Here is a 21,318-nt window from a genome sequence, read left to right as displayed (position 1 = left end):
CACCCCGGCTCACATTCCTCTCTGGCAGTGTTTTGTGTCCTTGTTTTCCTACCCTCCGTTAGGGGGGAAAAAAAAAAAAAGCAAACTTTTCTACTTCACCCCTTTTGCTTTTTTCTACTTCACCTTTTTTGCTTTTTTCTACACCATGCCCCCCTCTTCATCTGCCAGCTCTGAGCGGCAAACACAATTTTTAGAAACCCTGTTGCAGCTAAAGAAACCAAATCTTGACATTCTGAGGTGTTTTATTTAAAAAAAAAAATGTTTTATTAAGCAAGGAAGGTCACGGTGAGCATCGGACACGCTCCTGCTCAGCAGCCCTTCCAGGGGGGCTTTGGGTGGGCTCTTTTCTGCTGTAAAATCTTCGTGTGTTGCTGAACGCCTGAAACCAGAGTTACCTCGGCAAACTTTTCTGGACGGGGTCATGGAACTCCTGGAATGGTTTGGGTTGGTTAAAGCCCATCCAGTGCCATGGGCAGGGACACTTGCCACCGTCCCAGGTTATCCCCAGCTGGCCTTGGGCACTCCCAGGGATCCAGGGGCAGCCACAGCTTCTCTGGGAATTCCATCCCAGCCCCTCACCGCCCTCCCAGCCAGGAATTCCTTCCCAATATCCCATCTAAACCTGTCCTCCTTCGTCTTCAAGGGAGGGTCTGCGGGAACAGACCACCGTCTGGTTTTCCTTTCCCTCAAAAGATTTTCTGTCTGAGGAATATCAGCTCTGGAGCCAGGGAGTGCTCACCTGGAGAAGGAAAAGGCTCCAGGGAGAGCTCGGAGCATCTTCCAGGGCCTAAAGGGGCTCCAGGAGAGCTGGAAAGGAACTGGGGCTGGAGGGACAGGATACAGGGAGTGGCTCCCCACTGCCAGAGGGCAGGGATGGATGGGATATTGGGAAGGAATTCCCAAAGAAGCTGTGACTGGCAGTGCCCAAGGCCAGGTTGGAGCAACCGGGAGTAGTGGGAGGTGTCCCTGCCCACGGCAGGGGTGGCACTGGGCGATCCTTACAGCCCCTCCCGAGGCAGTGTGGGCTCCCACCGCCCTCCTCCCGCACCAGCCACGCTGTGCCCGAGGGCCGCCCTAACACCCCGGGCGCCATCCCCGCGCTCCCCCCTCAGCACCGCCGCCATGTTGCCCCCCCGTTGCTTAGCAACGCCCCCTTCCCCTCCAAGATGGCGGGCGGGGCGGGGCGGGCGTGGCGCAGGCGCGGGCGGGGCGGGGCGGGGCGGGGGGGGGCAGAGGGCGGAGGGCGGTGTGGCGGCGGCGGCGGGGGCGGGACGGGGGGAGCGCAGCGCCGCGGAGCCGCCGCCGGGGCAGCCCAGCGGGTCCGCCGGGAGCACCCGCGCGGCCCCCGCTCCGGGTGAGGGGGAGCGGAGCGGGGCACGGCGCCGGAGCGGGGGGGGGAGCGGTGCCGGTGCCGCCGCCGCCGCCGCCACCATGTCCGGGCGCGGCCACAACAAGCTGCCGACCACCGAGCGCATCGTCAAGGGTGAGGGGGCGGCGAGGGCGCCCCCTGCCTGCGCGGGGGGCGCGGGGGGGCGGGTTCGGCTGAGGGGGGCCGGAGAAATGGGGGGCGAGAGGGATTTGGGGGGGACCCCCAAGCTGGGGGAGCCCCCAGAAAGGGGAGAGGAATATGCCTGGTTTGTGGGGGGGCACCTGGTTTGGGGGAGGCCGGAGAAAAGGAGGGAGGGGGGAGGAAGCGTGATTTTAGCCGGGGGGATTCCAGGCTGGGGGAGCCCCGAGAAAGGAGGGGGGCGGGGGGCGTCTCCAAACTGGGGGAGCCCGAGGAAAAGGGGGCTCATTTTGGGGGGGGGAGGGCACGGAGAAAGGAGAGGGGGGGGAGCGTGATATGGCAGGAGGGGGAGCCTGCTTTAGGGGGATATTCCCAGAAATACGGGGGTATGCCCGGTTTGGGAGGGGGGTCCCCAGGTTAGCGAACCCCCCCCGGCTGGGGAAACCCGGAGAAAGGGAGGGGGATGCCTGGTTTGGATGGGGGGTACCTGTTCTGGAGGGAGAGGCTGGTTTGAGGGGGGGTCTCCAGGTTGGGGGAGCCCCGAGAAACGCCGGGGGCAGCGTGATTTGTTTTGGGGGTGGGTTTGTTCTGGCGGGGCACCCCCGTTCAAGGAGGGCCCTGGGGGCTGAGGGGGCAGGGATGCCTGGAGGGGTGAGGAGGGGGTGTTCTGGGGGTGACCCTCCTTCAAGGAGGACTCTGGTTTGGGGGGGAGATCATCCCCTGAGTGGGGGGAGATTGGGGGGGCACCCCCAAATCGGGGAGAGCGTGGTTTCGGGGGGTCATCCCCAGGAGAGAGGGGAGGGGGAGGCCTGGAGCAGCTGGAGGGGGGGTCCAGTGGGACACCCCCCTTAAGGGAGAGCCCTGAGTCGGGGTGTCAGGCTGGGGGGACACCCCCTGTTCCATCAGAAACCTCTGCAGAGGAGCCGAGGGGTTTTGGGGAGCCATCTCTGTTTGGTGGGGGGGGACGGGGACACCTGTGCTGAGGAGTGAGGAGGGGGGGCATTTTTAGGCCCCCTGGTCCAAGAGGATGCAGCCCCCTCCCTCCATTCTGTGTGAGCGGTGCTGCCTGGCCGGGGGTGACAACAGGGGACATCCCTGTTGGGAGGAAAAGGGGGGAATCCCCATCCTGCCACCCCCAAGATCCTCTCCCCCAGATTGGAGGTGCTGAGCCCCCTGCTTTGGGTAGAACTGGGGTTCCCATGAGGATTTTGGGGTAACGGGGGGGGGGGATGAGAGCCCTCCCTGCCCTCATCCCGCAGGGACACAGCCCCCGTGTCTTTCCTGCCCCGAGTCCCCGCTCCGTGTCCGGATGCCCCGCGGCCGGTGCCAGCTGGCCCCCTCCGCGGCCCCGTTATAGTAGGTACTATTTTGGAAAGAGCAGAAGACACCGAAGCGGTTAATGAGGAGAGAAATACGTTAGCGGAGAAACTCCTGGATCGGGAGGAGGAGGAGGAGGAGGAGGCTTGGGGGGGGCGGGGGGGATGCACATTTCGCTGCCCTAATTGATCCGGTGCCATCCTCGTCCCCACGCACCGGGAACATCCAGCGGGTGCCTCAACTTTGGCCGGGAGGCTCCAAGTTACACAATCACCCCGTTATTAAACCTCCTCCCGCCATGGCTTCCCATCATTCCGGGCCGCTGGAAAGCGGCGATTTCCCAGGAATATGGTTGGAATCCACGGACATGGAGGTGTACCCACCACGCTGCCATCTCTCTCCCTCATCCCCTCTGGATGTGTCCGAGCGATTTTTTTTAAAATTTATTTATTTTTTTGGTCGGGTTTTTTTTTTTTCTTTTTTTTTTTTTTTCCTTTTTAGCCTTTAGCCTGTCATGTGGCCGATCACATGTTTGATGTTAATAACCTCAAACCCAGGGAAAGGGGATCCGGGTGGCAGCCGGAGCGTGGAGGCCCCTCGGGCTCGGGGGAAGCTCCACGGTTGGGAGGGTTTATATTTTATTTTTTTTTTCGTGGGGAATAATCCCAAAAGCACTCAGGGATTTTTTTGGGGGGGATCCAGGGGTGTTCCCGGGCCCGTGGGTGATTTGTAGGTCTCCGGGCAGCCCGAGAGGCCGGTGCTGTCTGTAAATCTCCTGCTAAATCCCAGGCAGCTGCCTGTGTTTAGGTTGGCCTTGTTGGGGAAAGGTAATGTCAAATGCAGCCATTATGATTCAGCTGAGTCGGCCGGATCCAGGCACGCTCTCCCTGTTCCTGGAGCTTCCAGATCCTGGGAATCCCTGTCAGGGATCCTGCTGGGTCCCTCTCAGCGCTGTGGCAACCCCACAAAAAAATCCTGCTAATTGCGGTCATTAATCCCTATCCAGGTGGAGTGGAAGGCTCAGGGGCTGCTGGCTCCAAAATCACCCCAAAATCTTCCCCAAAGATCGCTTCTTATTCTCCCATTCTTCCTGGAGCGCCTGTGGAAATTTGGGGAGAAATCTCTCCTCCTCAGGCCGGGGGTTATTGTTTAAAGGTGGTGACATTGTTGGTGGTTATTAATAATTAAAAGCTCGTTCTGTTCCGTGGAAAAATGCCTGCAATTAAGTAGGATGTGGAATTTTAACTATGTTTAACCTATATATTTCCATCTCCAGGGCCCTGCAGAAGGCCTTAACTGTAATTACGTTTAGTCAGAGGAAATGCAGTTTTAGGTTAAAACTTGTACTGGGGGAGTTTCGTTGTTAAAATCGCGAATTTTGGGGCGTGTCAGGAATTGATTTTTATCAAAACCTTGAATTTTGAGCCAGGCCACGGATTGCTTTTTTTAAAATCCAATTTTTGGGTGCTTCAGGGAATTACTTTTATTAAAATCTTGGCTTTTGGGGTAGGTCAGGAATTGCTTTTTTAAAAAAAATCTCGTATTTTGAGATTTGCCGGGTGTTTCTTTTTATTAAAATGTTGAATTTTGAGGCAAGAATTGCTCTTCATAGCCCAGTTTTAGCAGGAATCTGATGGTTGATGGTGATGGAGACCATTGATGTCCAAATTTTGGTCTCCAGAGAGCACTTGGGATGGTTCTGCTGGAAATCTGAGGGATTAGAGAGTCTGGTTGTGTGCATTAGCCCAAAATGAAGCTTGAATTACCTGGTGAATCCATGGGATTGACTGATGGAGCCACATCCTGGAAAATCCACATTATCCAGGCAGGTGGGAATGGTGCTTTGGGCTGCTGCAGTGGATGCATCCTGGAGCTCAGGGTGTTTTAAAACAAACGCGCAGAGCATTTTTGGTCACTTTTGGTTGAATTTTGTGGTCATTTTTTGCTTGGATTTTGTGCCCCTGCTCCATCCTTCCCGCTGGAAGGTGTAAAATCCTCTGGGAAGCAGAGCTGCGTCCAGTTCCATCCCTAACAAATCCTTTAAAAACCCCGAGATATTGGTATTTAGACACCAGAGCAAATAGCCCACTGGAAGTTTTCTCTATCCGTGTGTTACTGTTTTGTTTATCGTGGGCAAAACGTTGGGAAGCTGCTGAGCCGGGATGCAGTGCCCTCTTTTTGGCTGCTGATGTTGGAAGTCAGAGACATCCCTAATTCCCACCCTGATCCAGAGTGCTCTGCTGTGATTCCTGCTTTTCTGAGGAGGGGTGAATCCCAGGAGCTGTGGTGTCAAGCTGGGGCTGCAGCCAAAGGTGTCCTGGAGACACCTGAGTTTTCCCAATTTGTGCTTTGCTCTCCTTTCTTAAGAACTTTCAGGCACCTTTCTCCATGTCCAGTCTGTTTTGTTTGTTTTTTTTTTTTTTTTCCCAAATGGAAGACATTTGAATTGTCTGTGGAGATTTTAAAACCCCTGAGGTGACGCTTCTTGAAATTTCGGTGTCTGCTTCGTGTGGATGTGTTTCAGCAGGGAGAGGGGCTTGGGACAAGGGATGCAGTGCCAGGATGAGGGAGAACGGGTTCCCACTGCCAAGATGGCAGGGTGAGGTGGGATAATGGGAAGGAATTCCTGCCTGGGAGGGCAGGGATGGAATTCCCAGAGGAGCTGTGGCTGCCCCTTAATCCCTAGAAGTGCCCAAGGCCAGATTGGGATAACCTGGGATAGTGGAAAGCATCCCTGCCCGTGGCAGGGGGTGGAATGAGGTGACTTCAAGGCCCCTCATCCCCCAACCCATCCCATAATCCGCAATTCCATGCTGTCACTGACCTGCTTCACCCCCAGCCAAGGTTTTTTGGGAACACTGGGACAACCAGGAGCTCCCGTAGCCTCAGTGACACCTCCAGCAGCTGCTCCCTCATCCCGGGTGGAATCACACCCGAGGAGCCTCTCCCTCCTCTCTCCCCGTGTGCCTCCGGAGCTGCTGGAGGCACGGAGAACAATCCCACGGGATTTGTTCCAGAGCAATCCCACGGGATTTGCTCCGCAGCCTCTGGGGAGCCCAAGCCCGGCCTCAGATCAATCTCTGCCTCCTCAGAGAGTTCAGAGGCTGTTCCAGTTCATCTCGCTGCCTCGAGATGCTTTTTGGGGGATGAAAAGATGCGTGCAGCTTTCTTCCTACCTTGATTTTTTTCATATTCAGCTACAACTCCGGGAGTCGGGGCGTTGGATTTTCTCCAGGTTGGGAATTTTCATCACGTAGCACGCGCCAAAGTCAAAGTGGCTTTTTAAATGAGGGAAATCTTAAATGGAAAGGAGCTTGTGGGGGTTTAGAGCCACTGGTTGGTTTGGCTTGTTCAGTGTTGGTGTTTTTCAGGAATTAAGGGATACCGAGGTGGGAAAAGGAGCTCTGAAAATGGCTAAAAATGGAATAAAGGCCGAGGTCCATGCGCTGGGACCTTGGGATGCCAGGGGAAAAGTGCGAATGCCACCAGGGTCAAGACGTGGAGGGGGATCCCTAAAAAGCAAGTTGTGTCATAATACAGCAACTTGGCTGGACAGAGCTCAAGGAGGTGTGGGGTGAGGCAGTCCTTAAAGCAGGAACCCCATGGGATCCCATGGAGATACTTGGGAACGTGGCGTTTTTTTGGGGGGGGGTTTCCAGGAAAAAACCCCAAAACTTGCCCTAGTAATTCCCTTGTTCTTATGATTGTTCTATATAAACAGGAAAGATGCTTTGTTATCCATAAATGGGATGTGCTGGGGAAAGGGGGTTGGTTTGTGGCTGTGCCAAGCTTGGGGCACTGATTTTGCTGGATTTTGTGGCATTTCATCCCAAAAACGAATCCAAAGGCAAATACCTTGGAGAACACAAGCTGTTCCTCTCCAGAGTGTTCCTGGGATGCCCCAAACAGAGCCAGAGGTGCCTCGTTTTGGGCTCAAACTGCCAGATCTCTGGATCCTGGAACACAGGCATGCTCTGCTGGCTAATAAACATGCTGCTGAACGTGCTAATTAACAGAAAATGCTGGTGGCAAACCCCAAACCCAGCCTCGGGCACAAAACACTGTTGAGGGAACGGTGATAAAGCATCAAGGCACGTGGCTTGGGCTGGGATTTATCCCTTCCCTCTGGGAATAACAGCAGCTGCTTCAGGTGGCTGCTGGAGGTGGGCAGGGCAGGAGGGAAGGTCGCGTTCCTCAGGATCCCAGTGTTCCATGTTATTTTTCTGCCCGTCAGGCTGGGAAAGGTTAATCCCATTTTCCCCGCTCGAGGCCGTGAAGGGCCTTGTGGCAATAAATGAGCCCGGATTAATTGGATACCGTGCCGAAAGGCTGTTTGTTGTTTTTTTTTTATTTAATGAAAGGTGTCAGAGGTGGAGAGAGGAGCGGGTTTGGGGCTGCTCTGGCTGCACAGGCAGGAGAGAAGGCAAGGCTGTTCCTTAGGAAGTAGGGCAGGGTGCTGGCTTAAAATAGCTCCGAGCGCTGGGCTGTGCTGAAGGAGCTATTTAGGTAAATCCTGGGGTCTCAGTGGGGGCAGAGCCGCCTGCTAATCTAAAGATACTCCTTGGAGATCTATATTTGTCCGGGATCCTTCCCAGCTTGGCCGGTTTTCCAGGTATTCCCTGCCCGATCCCGCCGGGGCGGGCGCTGGGCCGGCGGGCGTGTTTACGGGATGGGATCCTGGTGGAATCATTAAGACATCATTAAGCAGCAGGAGTGAGGGAACCGGGCTACGTGAAGGCATCAGCGTTATCCCATAATGCAGGACTGGGCTCCTGGAGGGCGGGATCGCCCGAGGTCCGAGTGATCCTGGAGATCCGGGTCAGCTGTGGAATCCTGGAATAGTTTGGAAAAGGGTCTTAAAGCTCATCTCGTTCCACTGTGCTCTAAACCCCATCCAGCCTGGCTTTGGATACTTCCAGGGATGGGGAATCTGCAAATATCCTGGGAAAAGTCCTCAGGACAGCAAGCGTGGGGCAGAGGGAGCGATGGGTTGGGGCAGAGGTGAGATGAGGATGGAGGGTGGGTGCTTTAAAGAAAAGGGAATCTCAACACAGATTTCAAGGATTTTCCTAGCAGGAGGAGGAATGTTGGGCTGTCCAGGCTGTTCTCCTGATTTTCCAGCCCCTGAAAGAAAACCTCGCTGCTGCCTGGTGAGAGCATCAGGGCAGGGATGGAACGAGGTGATCCCTAAGGTCCCTTCCAACCCAAAACCATTCTGGGATTCTGGGATCTCCCTGTTTGCACTGAGGAGCAGAGCTGGGTGTGAGCGTGTGGAGCAGTGGGATCTCCTCCCTGAGAGGAGGAGAAAATTCTCCACCAGTCTTCCATCTGGGAGTTCCTTTCGCCATGGTGGGCCTGTAAAATAAGAGTTTAAAGCACTTTCCCTGCTCCGAGGCGGATCCGAGGAGAATTTCCCAGGATAAATTTCCCACGTGGTTCAGGGTGAATTTCGGAACAGGAACAAGTGATGTCAACCTAGATTGCTCCAGAAAATATTCCCTTTTATCGGCTGCTGAACACAGCAAGACGTGGTGAAATGGCTTCTCAAACAGAAGATTATCCCAAAGGTGATGTCTTGGAAAAATACCACGAGGGTTTCCCACAGGAAGAGTGACCAGGGCACAGAGGCTGGAATTGCTGCTTCAGCAGCAGCTGGAGGCTCCTCTCATCCTGCTGCATCCCTGACACGTGCACGTCTGGGAAGCTGCTCTGGGATGGATTTATCCCAGTTTTTTTTGTGGGGCTGCTTTTTGGTTTGCAAGGGAACTGTTCTGGCTGATGTCCAGGGAAGGTTTGAATTCCTTTGCAGCTGCCTTTTGGCCATCAGCACCTTGGTGTGGTCTGAGGTGATTCCCAAACCTGGGAATAGGCGCCTTGCAAGGAATGTTTTATCCAGAGCAGTTGGATCCAGTGAGGATCCCACTCAGGGTGAGAGTTTTGAGGCCTGAGATGGGAAGAAAAGAGAATTTAAAGCTCTGATTGTGTCAAAATCCATCATTTTGTGCTCACGTTCCCTGTTTATCCACGCCGTGACCACCTTTTGCTGGATGCATCCCAACACTGGCTGTTTTGTCCAGGATTCCCACGTGGATCAGCCCATTCCCCAGAGCAGGATCTTGGAAGGACTCAAAGTTGTGTTTGCTTTGGGCCGGTCTGAAATGGGATCCAGAAGCCCCTGGGGGTTCACATTCCCGGGATTTGCCTTTTCCACAGAGCCCCCGCTGTGCCTCCATTAATGATCTATTAGTGGCCGTGCTGGAACCTCGGGAAACAGGTGGTGAATTTCCCCTGCCTGCTGACATCTAGGAATCCCCTCCCTGCTCCTTTGGGAGCGCACTTTTTTTAAAAGTAGCTGCAGCTGTTTGCTCTAAACTTCCTCCTTTTCCTCCTCCTTTTCCTCCTCCTTTTCCTCCTCCTTTTCCTCCTCCTTTTCCTCCTCCTTTTCCTCCTCCTTTTCCTTTTTTTCCTCAGACTTTGCAGCGACTCCCTGGATTCCCACCAATGAGAGGGAGATACCGGGGTTGTTGAGTGATGATTTTCTGGGAATACGTTGATTTTTAACCTCTGGAAAGTTTGGAGAGCTGGAGGGTCTCAAAGAGAGAGGTTTTCCAGGCTGGAATGGCAGGGTTTTGGGCTCTCCTTGGTGAGCTGGCACTCGGTGATGTCCAGAGCACACATCCCTGGCAGAGGACTCGGCTCTGGGCTGATTGGCTCAATGACAATCCCAGGAAAATCCGCATCAGTGCCGGTCATTAGGAGCCAAATCTGAGCTGGAAACTTGATGGACCTTGCAAGCAAACGTGGATTTTATCACTTCAGGGAGGCTGAGGGAGGCTCAGTGCCCACTGAGAACAGTTTTGAGGTCTCTGATCCACGGGGAGCTTTGGCAGGAGCAGGAGCAAGACCCAACAGCACGGATGCTGATGTGGGTTGAGCTTCATTCCAGAGTCAGGGCAGGATGTGGGGTGTGAAGAGCCCTGGCTGCCATGCCAGGAAGGCTTTGGGAGCAGCTCTGCTGCTGCCTGGTGTGGCTTAAATCGCCTCTGTTCTAATTAAATACACCCGGGTTTAATCCTGCCTGGCTCCACCGGGAGCAGAGTTCCAGCTCCACCTCGTGGGACCGTCACTGCCACCTCTGGAATGATCCGGACAATCACCTGCTATCCCAAGGATTTTAGGGAGCCATGAGCACAGTTCAGGGAGCTGTGAGGTTTCAGTATTTGTTTCTTCCCTGTGAGGGTGCTGAGGCACTGGAATGGTTTTCCCAGAAAATCTGTGCCCGCCCCATCCCTGGAAGTGGCCAAGTCCAGGTTGGAGCCACCTGGCCTAGGGAAAGGTGTGTTGGAATGAGATCATCCTGAAGGTCCCTTCCCACCCAAACCATTCTGGAATTCTGTGCTATTTCCTTGGGAATTCATGGCTGGGCTTGGGTCTGTGTGGTTTTTTATCCTCCTGGCTCCACACGCCGTGTTTCCGTGGGAGCCGCGAGCGCGGCCGGGGCTGTGCTCTGTTTGTGTTTGCATTTCCATACTCGGAGCTGTCACCTGCTTTTTTTAGCCTTAAATGCACCTGGCTCCTGCTCAGCCCCTGCAGAGGCCTGCCAGCTTCTCCCAACGTGGCCTCAAATTTTGGGTGTTACTCCTGGGAGGGAGCTGATGAGGCAGGGACAGATTTGCCGCTCCCCCGGTTCATCCCACCTCTGTTTTGGGCTGAACTGTGACTGTCCCCTTCGAAGAAATCATTCATTCGGGCTCGTACAATGCAGATATTTTTAGGGTTATTGTGAGGAGATAATTCTGGTTGTCCTACAAAAAGGAATCCGTGGCTCCAGGTGAGGATCAGAAGCAGCTCTGGGAGGTCGGGCACAGCTCCGAGGAGTTCTGGATAAAACTGGGACGTTATAAAACTCCGTCCCTTCAAAGGATCTCCTGTTCCAGAGGAATTCAGATAACCCCAAATCTCGTGGGCTTCCTGCAGCACTGCCAGGGCTGAGAGGCAGAACTCTGCAATTTTTTATTTCCCCCTCTATTAGTGAGTTCTCCGGAACTTCTGAAATCTGGAGGTTCTTTACCCGGAGCAAAAAAAAAAAAGGAGGATTGGAACATGCAAAAATTTGGGGGAAAACAGATGGAAATAGCAATAATAATAATAATAATAATAATAATAATAATAATAATAATTGCTGGCTTTAATAATTGGCTGGCACATCACTATTTGGTGATTTTTCTTGGATATTAATGTTTATTTTAATAAGGGAGAAAAGTTACTTGTTTCCTCAGGTGGGAGGTGATCAAGCTCCACTTTTTTTTTTCCCCCTTTTTTTTTTTTTTTTTTTTTTTTTTTCCCACAGAATTCCTGCAGCTGGAACAAGAAGTTCTGTGCCATGGCAGGGTCAGGCTGCCCGTGCCAGCCCTGAAAAATGGCACAGATGATTTGTCAGGGCTTGATCCAAGGAAAAATCAGGATATCAAACGCACACACACACACACACACACACACCTGGTTTTGCAGGTTCTCGCATCAGGGCACTTCAGGGGAGAAAAAAACCTCCCAGAAATCAGGGTGGCGATTCTTAAAGCGAAGATATTTTGTGTTTAATGACCAGAAATTCGTGTGGTTTAAAAATTTTTGGGAAGAGCAGCGATTATTCCGTGGAAAATGGAGTGGGTGCTGATAAATAGGGTGGTCAGGCGTTGGGAGGGGGTGGAATTCCCATCCCTGGAGGTTTCCAGGGAATGCCTGGATGTGGCAGTGAGCGCTCTGAACTGGGGACAAAGTGGGGATTGGAATTGATGACCTTGGAGGGCTTCTCCAAGCTGGATAATTCTGGGATTCTGGAATTCCAACATCACCCAGCTGCTGAGATCCACCCTGTCCTTGCTTTTGGCCTGGATCTGGGATGGAGCAGCAGGAAAAGCAGGGTGGCAGGAGCGCTGCTGGAGTGACAGTGACATCCATCCCCTGCCTCCAGGGGTTTATTTCCTGTTAATGACTCTGAAAGCTGAAAATCCACTTTTTTCCCAGAAAAAAAAAAAAAAAAAGCCATTTCCTTGGCCTTTCTGTGCTGGATTTCTCCACATTATTCCCTCTGAGGCGGCTCCATGTGAGCCCTGGACTCAGCTTTGAATGGATGAATGTAGGTTAGGTGTGAATGGGAATAAAATATCGGATAAAAATAACGTTGGGCTGTTTGGAAATTGGGAAAGAGGGAAAGGAGAAAAACCTCACCCTGCTGCTCGTGCTGTGCCCAGCTCAGCCCTGGAGGCGGCTGGTTTTCCCTTTCACAGGGGGTTTGGATGGCTCCTGGTGGAGTTTTCATGGGAATTTTCTACCTCTGACAGCCCATCCTGCATCCTCACTGTCCAAACCCTCGCTTTTGCCCCAAAATGCGCTTTTGTTTTTCCCCAAAGTGCATCTCTCACCATCTGCCCCACGACGAGGAGCAAGCAGGGAAGGGGCTTTGCTTTGGGTTCGCTCCCAGATGTGCAGCAGGAGCTCCAGGGAAACCTCTCTGCAGTTTGTTTTTGAGAATTCTGAATCCTGTGGGATTTTTCTGGGGGGGATTGAGGGGACTCCTTGTCCCTGCAGACCCTGGGAGCAGCGTTTGGCCAGCGCTGCCACTCCGGGCACGGAGCTCCTGCTCCTTTTTCAGTAATGAATCCGACTCAGCTGCTCCCTCCAGCCATCCAAGGGACTCCGGGATGTATAAACAATCATTTGTGGATCACTTTGTTTTCCCTGCCTGGAGGTGGGGATGGGGAGCCCTGGTGAAGCTGAATTTTAAATGCGTTTTAAGGACAGGCTTAGGGAGGAATGGGATTTTTTTTTTTTTCCTGCAGGATTTTCAACTGGCACTGAGAGATGAGCGATGCTGGTGGTGGGAAAACAGCTTTTTCCCAAATTCTCCCATCCTTAACTGTCCATGCACTTTCAGAGCGTTGCAAATGCCCCCTTGCCTGTGGCCTGGCAAGTAAAATCCGTGCAAATTTGGTGGGAAATGGAATCTGGAGTCCAGATCCCTTTGATTTTCCTTTCAATTTCCTTTTCATTTTCCCTTGGGACACACCTGACCCTTTACACCGTTTCACACCCTAAAAACTTCCCTTGTGTCCTTTTGTTTGTGGGTTTTCCCTCAGCGCGTGTCCTGTTGGTGGAGCAGGAATTGCCTTTTCCTGGGAATGGCTTTGGATGCCCTTGGTGGAATTACAAACCCCAGACCTGCAGATTTCACTGTTCAAACAAGGCTGGGTGCAGCACTCGGGTTTGTGTGCCGAGGGAAGGTGGCACAGAGGTCACAGGGTTTAATTCTTGGGAGCGTTGTGAGTATTTTATCCATCATTTTCATTAATTATTTGGGAGCTGGCTCTGAGGATGAGCTTCACCCTCTGTGTCTGCACTGCCTGGGCATTCCAGGACCAACCATGGAGTTTCAGTGACCGGAGCAGTGGGTTTGAGCTGAAAGAGGGGAAATTTAGGCTGGATAAACAGAAGGAATTCTTCCCTGTGAGGGTGGGGAGGAGCTGGGATGGAATTTCCAGAGAAGCTGTGGCTGCCCCTGGATCCCTGGCAGTGTCCCTGGAGGGCTGGGCAGGGCTTGGAGCAACCTGGGACAGTGGAAGGTCCTTCCATCCCAGGCCATTCCAGGACTCTGATATTTTTTGTGAGATAAGGAGTTATCTCATTATTCAGACAGGAGCAGGAACTGGGTGAGTCTCTCCATGCCCTGGAGGTACAAAATCCCAGGTCAGTTTGCCCTGAGGGCTGTTCCTGCTGTTGGAGAGCCCAGCCTTGGCTGCAGGAGCATCCTCTTCCCCCTGTCCAAGAGAACGGAGCGTGGATAAGGATAAAACCGAGATCTTTAACTGAGGTGGGGTGACTGAAGCCTGGCAGAGCCGAGGAGGAGCCGGTTCCTGGTCGTGCCCAGCTCCCTGTGGGAGTGGAGCTGTGCAAAGCCAAGGAGGGAACTTACATAAAAGTTCTTGGCTGAAGCCTCAGATTTGATCTTGCATAACTTTGCTCGCTGGGGCTACGAGGAAAAGGCAAAAGCCAGGAGCTTTCTGTGGATCTCTGGATTGGGCTCTGCTGTCCTGGGGTCACATCCCGTCTTTGCTCAGCTCTCCACCCTGACTTCTGGGCCTTTTCACTTCCTTGGGGCCGTGCTCGAGGGCCTGCAGTGATGGGGAATATGGAGATGGATGGTTTCTGTTCCTCTGTTCTCTTCCTCGTGAAGCATTTGCCCTCCCAAGTGCTCCCTGGCTCCCTTTGGAGTCCGATGGCAGATGCCAGGACAACCACAGGGTCTGTAGTACTTACAAATCGTTTTCCAGCCTCACAGTGGCCCAACAAATCCCTCGTTCCAAATCCTGGACCTGCATTTCCACCCAACTCCTTTGGCCCTCCCTCATCCCAGCCGATCCCGTTGGTGTCAGCCCCACATCTTCCCTCCTTTCCTCCCGCAGCACTGCCGACCTCACAGTGACCCAGAGGGGAAAAACCCTGCAATATGATTTTTTTTATGCCTCTCCAGAGGGGTCTTTTTTGGAGCAGAGCTGAGCTGTGGCTGCAGTACAAGCCCTGCTGCAGCCCGTGTTGGTTTAAGCAGGTCTGGTTTAACCCTCTTTAATTGGCAGCTTGGTGGGGAAGGCTCTGGAGCGTTCCAGGCATGTGGGACACCAGAGCACAACTTCCAAAGGGGTCGATGAAAGCGGGGCCACCTCCTTGCAGGCACCAGCTCCCCTTTCATTAGAGCCACTCCTGCGGTTCCTGTGATTTGAAAATTGATGTTCAGCTGTAAAGAATCTCTTGTGCCGCCTCTCTGCGTTTCCTCTTGGGGTTTTCAGGGTAAATTGCTGCTGGATTTGCATTTAAAAAGGGAGCCGTGGCACCGCTGTTCTCACTGTGTTATTTGGCCAGCTCTATCCTGGGAAATTGTACGTATTTTAGCGTGTCATGGGATGGTTCGGGTTGGAGGGGAGCTCCAGGGTCACCAGGTCCAAGCTGTGGCCGATCCCCACCTTGTCACCAGCCCAGAGCTGAGTGTCACATCCAGGTGTTCCCTGGACACCTCCAGGGATGGGGACTCCAAACCTCCCTGGGCAATCCCTTCCTATATTTAGCAGCCCTTTCCAGGAAGAAATTCCTGCTGCTGTCCAACCTGACCTCCCCTGGCCCAGCCCGAGGCCGTTCCCTCTCCTCCTGTCCCTGTTCCCTGGGAGAAGATCCCAAATCCCCCCAGCTGTCCCCTCCTGGCAAGGAGTTGTGCAGAGCCACAAGGTCCCCCCTGAGCCTCCTTTTCCTCCAGGCTGAGCCCCTTTCCCAGCTCCCTCAGGAATTCTCCAGCCCCTTTCCCAGCTCCGTTCCCTTCCCTGGATTCACCCCAGCCCCTCAGTGAGGCTCCCAGGACTGGGCACAGCCCTCCAGGTGTGGTCTTTGCTGGGTGATGGATGAGGGCAGGGATTTGATGATTTACATCCCAGGTATTTTCCATCGGAGCTGGATTCCAGCTCGGTGTAAATCTGCCTTCCAGCACGGCACGCTCCTGGGAGAAGGGGAATGATGGAGAGATGGTTCATTATCCAGTGGGTGGGTTCCTTGCTCACAGAGGCTGCTGGAGGTGCTTACTCAGACACAGGCTGGCACCACCATCATTAAAATCCCCGTGAAAAAACCCGCTGCATTCCAGATTTTGGGATATTTTGGGGGCTGCCTGGCAAGGGTGAGGTGGTGTGTCCAGCTGCCCGCATCCCTACGGACAGCAGAGCTTCCAGCACGTTTTTGGGGGAGGTTTGTGCCTTATCCCCGAGGCTGGGAGGGCGATTCCTGCTCCCTGTGGGATCTGCACTGGGATAAGAGGCTTTTCTTGGAGCTCTGTGTGGATCACGCCAAAGCAAACCCCATCCCAGCCTCTCCTCCTCATCCCATTGCTTGGCTGGGGTCGTTCTGGTCCTGCCACAGCCGGGGGATGCTGACCCCAGAGGGTGAGGAAATCCTGCTTTTACTGATTTGGGGAGGAAATGGGGGATCTGAGAGGATCCCTGGGATAAGATTCCCATCACTCCGTGGATTGCAGGAGCTGCTGGCGGCCAGGCCACGCACTCGGGTCTGTTGCACAGGGTTTTATTCCCAGTTCTTCCCAAACATCCAGGCCTCCTTCCTGGAATTCATTTTAATTCAAGACACTGTACAGCCTTTTAAATATTACACCAGGATCATGTGTGCTCCCATCTTTTTTTAATTAGCCGGGCCTGGGAGAAGGGAGATGAGGAATTCAGATTTTTACTGAAAACTCTGATTTTTGTTCTGTTTTTTTTTGTTTGTGTTTTTGGTTTTTTTTTACTTAATTTCTGCTAGAGGTCACCTTCTCCCACACCATCCTATTCCATACCATGAAATAATTATGATTATGACAATAATAATAATAATAATAATAATAATAATAATAATAATAATAATAATAGTAATAGTAGCAGTTTTTGATGGGGCATTTTTCTATCCAGAGTTAAAAACTAAGGAACATGCTGCAAATAGCTGAGGCCTTAACTTACCTTAAATATTGGAATCCATCAAGATTTGCCAGTTTCTAAGCTTGGGGTGAAGTTTTTCGAGGTATTGGGGCAGAGAAGGGCAAATTCTGCTTTTTGGGGGTAAAGCTTTTTGATGTATTGGGGTAAAGAGGAGCAAATTCTTCTTTTTGGGGGATGTGTGGTTTCCTGATAAGGAAGAATTTTACATGTTGGTCCTCCTACCTGGCTCTCTGGTTCCTGCTTTTCCTGGTTTTGCTGATATTTCCATGGAATCTGGTGTAGGTTCCAACGCCGGCTGTCCCCTTGGGATTGGGAGGCAGCTCTGGGATGGGCGTTTAGGCTGCACCAAGCGGGGTTTGAACCAAGCTGAGAGGTGGCTCCAGCAGCTCAGCTCTCTTCTCAGTATTCGAGAGCATCGTTTCGGTGGAAATTCCGTTTCTGGGTGTCAGCTCGAGGCTGGGAAGCAAAGCCCGTCGTTCCCTCTCCCCGAAAACGCGCCGTGTTGCTGACTCCTTCCCTTTCCCTTGCCTTTCCAGCTGTCCCATTCCCTCCCACGCAGCGGCTCACTCTGAAGGAGGTGTTTGAGGATGGGAAGCCGAGGCTCGATGTCCTCAAGAGCCACTTGGTGAAGGAAGGGCGGCTGGAGGAGGACGCGGCGCTGAAAATCATCAACGACGGCGCCGCCATCCTGAGGCACGAGAAGACCATGATCGAAGTGGAGGCTCCAATCACAGGTCAGAGCTCAGGGGCTGGAATCCTGAGTAACAGCCAGGAGAACCCCAGCAGGCTTTGGTTTGGTTTTTTGGGTTGTTTTTTTTTTTTTTTTCCCCTGTTTCTTCCACTCACAAGGTTTTTTTAACTCTCCTGAGCTCTCAGAAGAGTGGATTTTGCCGGTGCTTGCTCTGCTCCTCGCCGCTGTCGTGACCTTGCTTTTCTTAGTGTGGTAATTCTGTCCCTCTTTTGTGCTGTTCTTCCTCCCCCAGTGTGTGGTGACATCCACGGGCAGTTCTTTGACCTGATGAAGCTGTTTGAAGTGGGAGGATCACCCAATAACACCCGCTACCTCTTCCTGGGGGACTACGTGGACAGAGGCTACTTCAGTATAGAGGTGACCGAGGAGTTTGGGGGTGCCGGGGCTAAAGGAACCCAAAGTGTTGAACCTCATGTCAAATTCAGCTCAGAATCAGTTAAATACAACTCAGAATCAGTTCAAATGCAGCTCAGAATCAGTTCAAACTCAGCTCAGAATCAGTAAAATTCAACTCAGAATCAGTTCAAATGCAGCTCGGTAAAATCCAGCTCAGAATCAGTTAAAACCAGCTCAAAATCAGTTCAAATTCAGCTCAGAATCAATACAATCCAGCTCAGAATCAGTTAAATACAGCCCCAAATCAGTTTAATACCTCTCAGAATAGTTAAAATGTGACTCAAAATCAATTAGATGCAGCTCAGAATCAATTAAATGCAGCTCAGAATCAGTAAAAATACAGCTCAAAGTCAGTAAAACAAAGCTCAGAATCAGTTCAAATGCAGCACAATAAAGTACAGTTCATAATCAATTAAATAAAGCTCAAAATCAGTAAAATGTAGTTCAGAATGAGTTCAAAACCAGCTCAGAATCAGTCCAAACGCCAAACCCAGCTCTCTCATGCTGGGTTTTACCCTACAATGGAGTTCTGCATGCTGAAATGAAAGCAATGCTGATAAACTCAGAGTGTGATTTTGGTCAGGAAAATGATGTCCCAGTCTTTGGCTCAGTGGAGTGGCAGCGATGGGGTTAATGCCCGACCTCTGCCTTCTGGAGTGGCTCTAATGTCACTTGGAGCTGTCACTCAGGGGCAGGAGAGGGACAGTCCGTGGTGCCTTGCAGGCAACAGGATCCCACCAGGCAGTGGGAAGCAAACGCTGAAAAAAGCTGCAGGATTCAGGAGCGAGCAGGGAGAGAAAGGGCCACGTGCCTGAGTCACTGCTTCCCTCTGAAAACCCTGGAATGGGGTCAGGAGAGAGGAGCTGGAGTCACCTGGGCTGTGACAGGGCTTGGCAGCTCCCTGGGATTTCGTAAGCAAGAAATTGGGAGTTGTTGGTCGGGAGGATGAAGGATTCAGTGGGTCCCCGTGGCTGCTGCTGGCTCAGTGGAGACCTGGGATGGGACAGGAAGGGACAAATGCCACAAATCCCGAGGGGTTGCAGCCATCTGGGTTCACAGAGGCAGGGCGGAGGGGAAGTGGAGCGCTTATCCCAGTTGGAAGCAACGTAAGGAAGGGCTTTTTGGGCGAGCAGGGGCCTGAAATGTGGCTGAGATCAGCTGGAATAACAGAGGGAATGATTTCTCTTGGGGAAAAAAAAAAAAAAAAAAAAAAAAGAGGCTGCAGGAGCAGCTGAGCCGCTGGCTCTGCAGAGGAATCTTCCCCAGTGAAATTTTTTTGGGGAGGAACTGTTAGGGATGAGTGCAAGGGGTTCTTTGAAGGATTCTGCAGAGGATTTAGGGAGAGCAGGGCTGACAGCTTGAGCTCCAGCAGCCCCTGGCTCTGTTCCAGGCCTGGAATCCTGACAGGGAGCCAAGGTGTGACGAGGAGCAGCTTCCAGGGGAGCTGGGACGGATGCAGCCGAGGTGGGGCTGGGTCTGCTGGGGTTTGGGGTGCTGCTGGCAGGAGGAGCCCCCCAGGGAGGAAGGGGAAGGACACATCCCACTGCTCCTCTGGGTTGCTTGGCTGGGTTTGCAGTGGGAATGTGTTCACCTGGAAAAGGGATTATATTCCAGAACAGCAGCTGCTTCTGAGAGAAAAGGTGGATTTTTTTTGGTGTTAACCCAAGAATCTTCAAATGAGAGGTGTTGAGTATGGATTGTGTAGATCCTGGGTGGAAAAGTGCTGCTCCCACTCTCTGCTCTTAGCCCAGGATTGAGCTGACACGGAGATTTTACTCACAGATCTCCAGGAGTGCTGGTCTCTCCATGCTGGGATCATCACAGAATCATGGAATGGTTTGGCTTGGAAAGAACCTTAAATCCCATCCAGTTCCACGCCCTGCCCTGGGCAGGGACACCTTCCAGTATCCCAGGTTGCTCCAAGCCCCATCCAATCTTTGACACTTCCAGGGATGAGGAAGTCTTTCCCAGCTTCTCTGGGCAACTTATGCCAAGGCCTCCCCACCTTCCCAGGGAAGAAATTCTTCCCAATATCCCGTCTAAATGCCCTTTTAGTTCAAATCCATTCCCCTTTGTCCTCTCTGCCTGTGATAACGTGGAGGAATTCCAAGACGATGTATGGCCTTGGAGAACTGAGGTAGTGGGGCAAAAAAGATGTTTTATCTTTTGTTTCCTGCTGCTTTTTCCTCTCCTCCTTCCCTTTCTCCCCATGTTGCAGCGGAAATGCCACAGATTCCCCCTGGAGAATCCTCTGATCCCAGAGCTCAGGGTGGGCTTTGATGGGCACAGGCAGGGGCTGCTCCAAACATCAGGATAAGGCAGAATTTCATTCCCACGTGCCTCTCCCTTCCACCTACTGCACTGTGCTGCAAGAGATTCCCACCTGGCTGTGCGAAATCTGCTTTCTGTAGTAAAACAACAGCATGTTTGGACTGTCCCAGATGGAAAAACATCCAGGTTTTCCCTGCGATGTCACTGCTGGGAAGGTGAGGTGCAGCAGCAGCAGCCTCGTGAGTCAGCACACGAAATTTGGCATCTGTGGGGAGATGATCCAGTGCCTGCCCCAAGCAGCTGGGGGTGCCCTGAGCAGAGCCAGGCGTTGGAATCCCTGTGGATTCCTCCCAGCTTCAGGATATTCCACGATTCCATAACCGTGACCTTTTAACGGGATGAAATAGGAGGGGATGGTTTAATTGCATCCTGCTGCAGGCAGGCAGGAAACGATGCCAGAGCGGGGGGCCAAGGAGGTGTAAGGGCCAAATATCCCTTCCAGGTGTTCCCCTTGCTTGTCCAGATAAAAGGAGGAATTTGTGGCTCAGACAAAACCTTTCAAAAACGCCCCCATTCCCCCCCGAAGCCTCTCAGTTCATCAGCTCAGCTGGATGTCGGCAACAAATCATTCAACAGATTCTTGCTGGGCCCTCTGGCTTAGGGAAATTCGCATTTAAAAACATGAATTCCCAGTATAATGAGGCCACGGAGAGTGGATTGGTTGATGGTTTTGGTTTGGTTTTTTTTAAAGTAAAGAATTGTGAGGGGAGAGGGGAAGAAACGTGTGAAAGCTGGAATGCTGCTGGAAGGGGACTTGGGGAAGGGTTTGCTGTCCCAAACCCGCTGTGACAGCGAGACTGACGGGTCACAGCTCCCAGCTCCAGGCTGCGGGGCTGACAGGCAGCACGGAAATCGGGATGAATTCCTCTGTTGGGAGATGCTGATGAGGCAGGGCCCTGCTGAAGGATTCCCAGTGGGAAAAACGCTCCTTTCATTAAGCTTTTAGTCCCAAATCCCAGAACGGCACAAGAGAGGTCTGTGCTCGTGGCAGGGAAGGACCATCCCCGCCCATGAAGCTGCAATACAATGAATAGAACGATTTTGTTAAATTAGAAAGTAAAGCAATTGTTATGACCAGGAGCAGAATCCATGGAAAGAGGAAATTTATCAGGAAAAGTGGTGTGCTCATGGCATGCACCTTTCCCAGGCCAGTTCTTCCAATCCAATTATGACAGGACACGTGATTGCTGTCTAATTATGGAATTATATGTTAATCTTGGTTTAATGCACTTTTTATCCAGAATAATATTAAAGAGATCCTGAGTAATATCAAAGAGAGTCAGTCAGCCCTGTAAAGTGGGAGTGAAGGTGGATTTGTGAGCTGGATTTGGGAGTTTTGCCTCTGGTCCCACTCTGGCAGGCTCTGTGTGTAAAACTTCTTACAAATGCCAGGTTTTGGCAATGGTGAGGGAGGTCGTGGTGGGGGCAGGTTTGGCACCAGCCCCTCTTGCATTTTTGGGCTTGCAAGTCCCAATTCCTCTTGGAAATCCTTT

The 21,318-nt window shown here is 52.5% G+C and overlaps 2 protein-coding genes across 4 annotated transcripts in view; one reads left to right on the top strand and one right to left on the bottom strand.

Annotated features, from left to right (window-relative positions):
- Positions 1 to 1,396: 1,396 nt before the first annotated feature.
- LOC136304277 (serine/threonine-protein phosphatase 2B catalytic subunit gamma isoform) overlaps positions 1,397 to 21,318 on the top strand; it is a 36,824-nt gene continuing 16,902 nt past the window's right edge. For all 3 annotated transcript variants that reach the window (XM_066207897.1, XM_066207896.1, XM_066207895.1), the window contains exons 1-3: positions 1,397 to 1,483; positions 16,884 to 17,081; positions 17,331 to 17,455. In XM_066207897.1, coding sequence (XP_066063994.1) covers positions 1,432 to 1,483; positions 16,884 to 17,081; positions 17,331 to 17,455 — 375 coding nt within the window. In that variant the 5' untranslated portion in view covers positions 1,397 to 1,431. The remainder of the gene's footprint in view (positions 1,484 to 16,883; positions 17,082 to 17,330; positions 17,456 to 21,318) is intronic.
- Positions 7,108 to 12,480, bottom strand: LOC136304288 (chromogranin-A-like; the record flags this gene model as incomplete). The annotated part of the gene is made up of 3 exons (XM_066207914.1): positions 7,108 to 9,535; positions 11,324 to 11,352; positions 12,110 to 12,480. Coding segments are annotated over 3 exons (744 nt in total), but the record flags the coding sequence as incomplete, so codon positions are not given.

Source organism: Chamaea fasciata, unplaced genomic scaffold (genome assembly GCF_029207755.1).
Source record: "Chamaea fasciata isolate MVZ Bird 193981 ecotype frontalis unplaced genomic scaffold, bChaFas1.0.hap1 SCAF_67, whole genome shotgun sequence".
NCBI lineage: Eukaryota > Metazoa > Chordata > Aves > Passeriformes > Sylviidae > Chamaea > Chamaea fasciata.
This window is presented reverse-complemented; position numbering and strand designations above follow the sequence as displayed.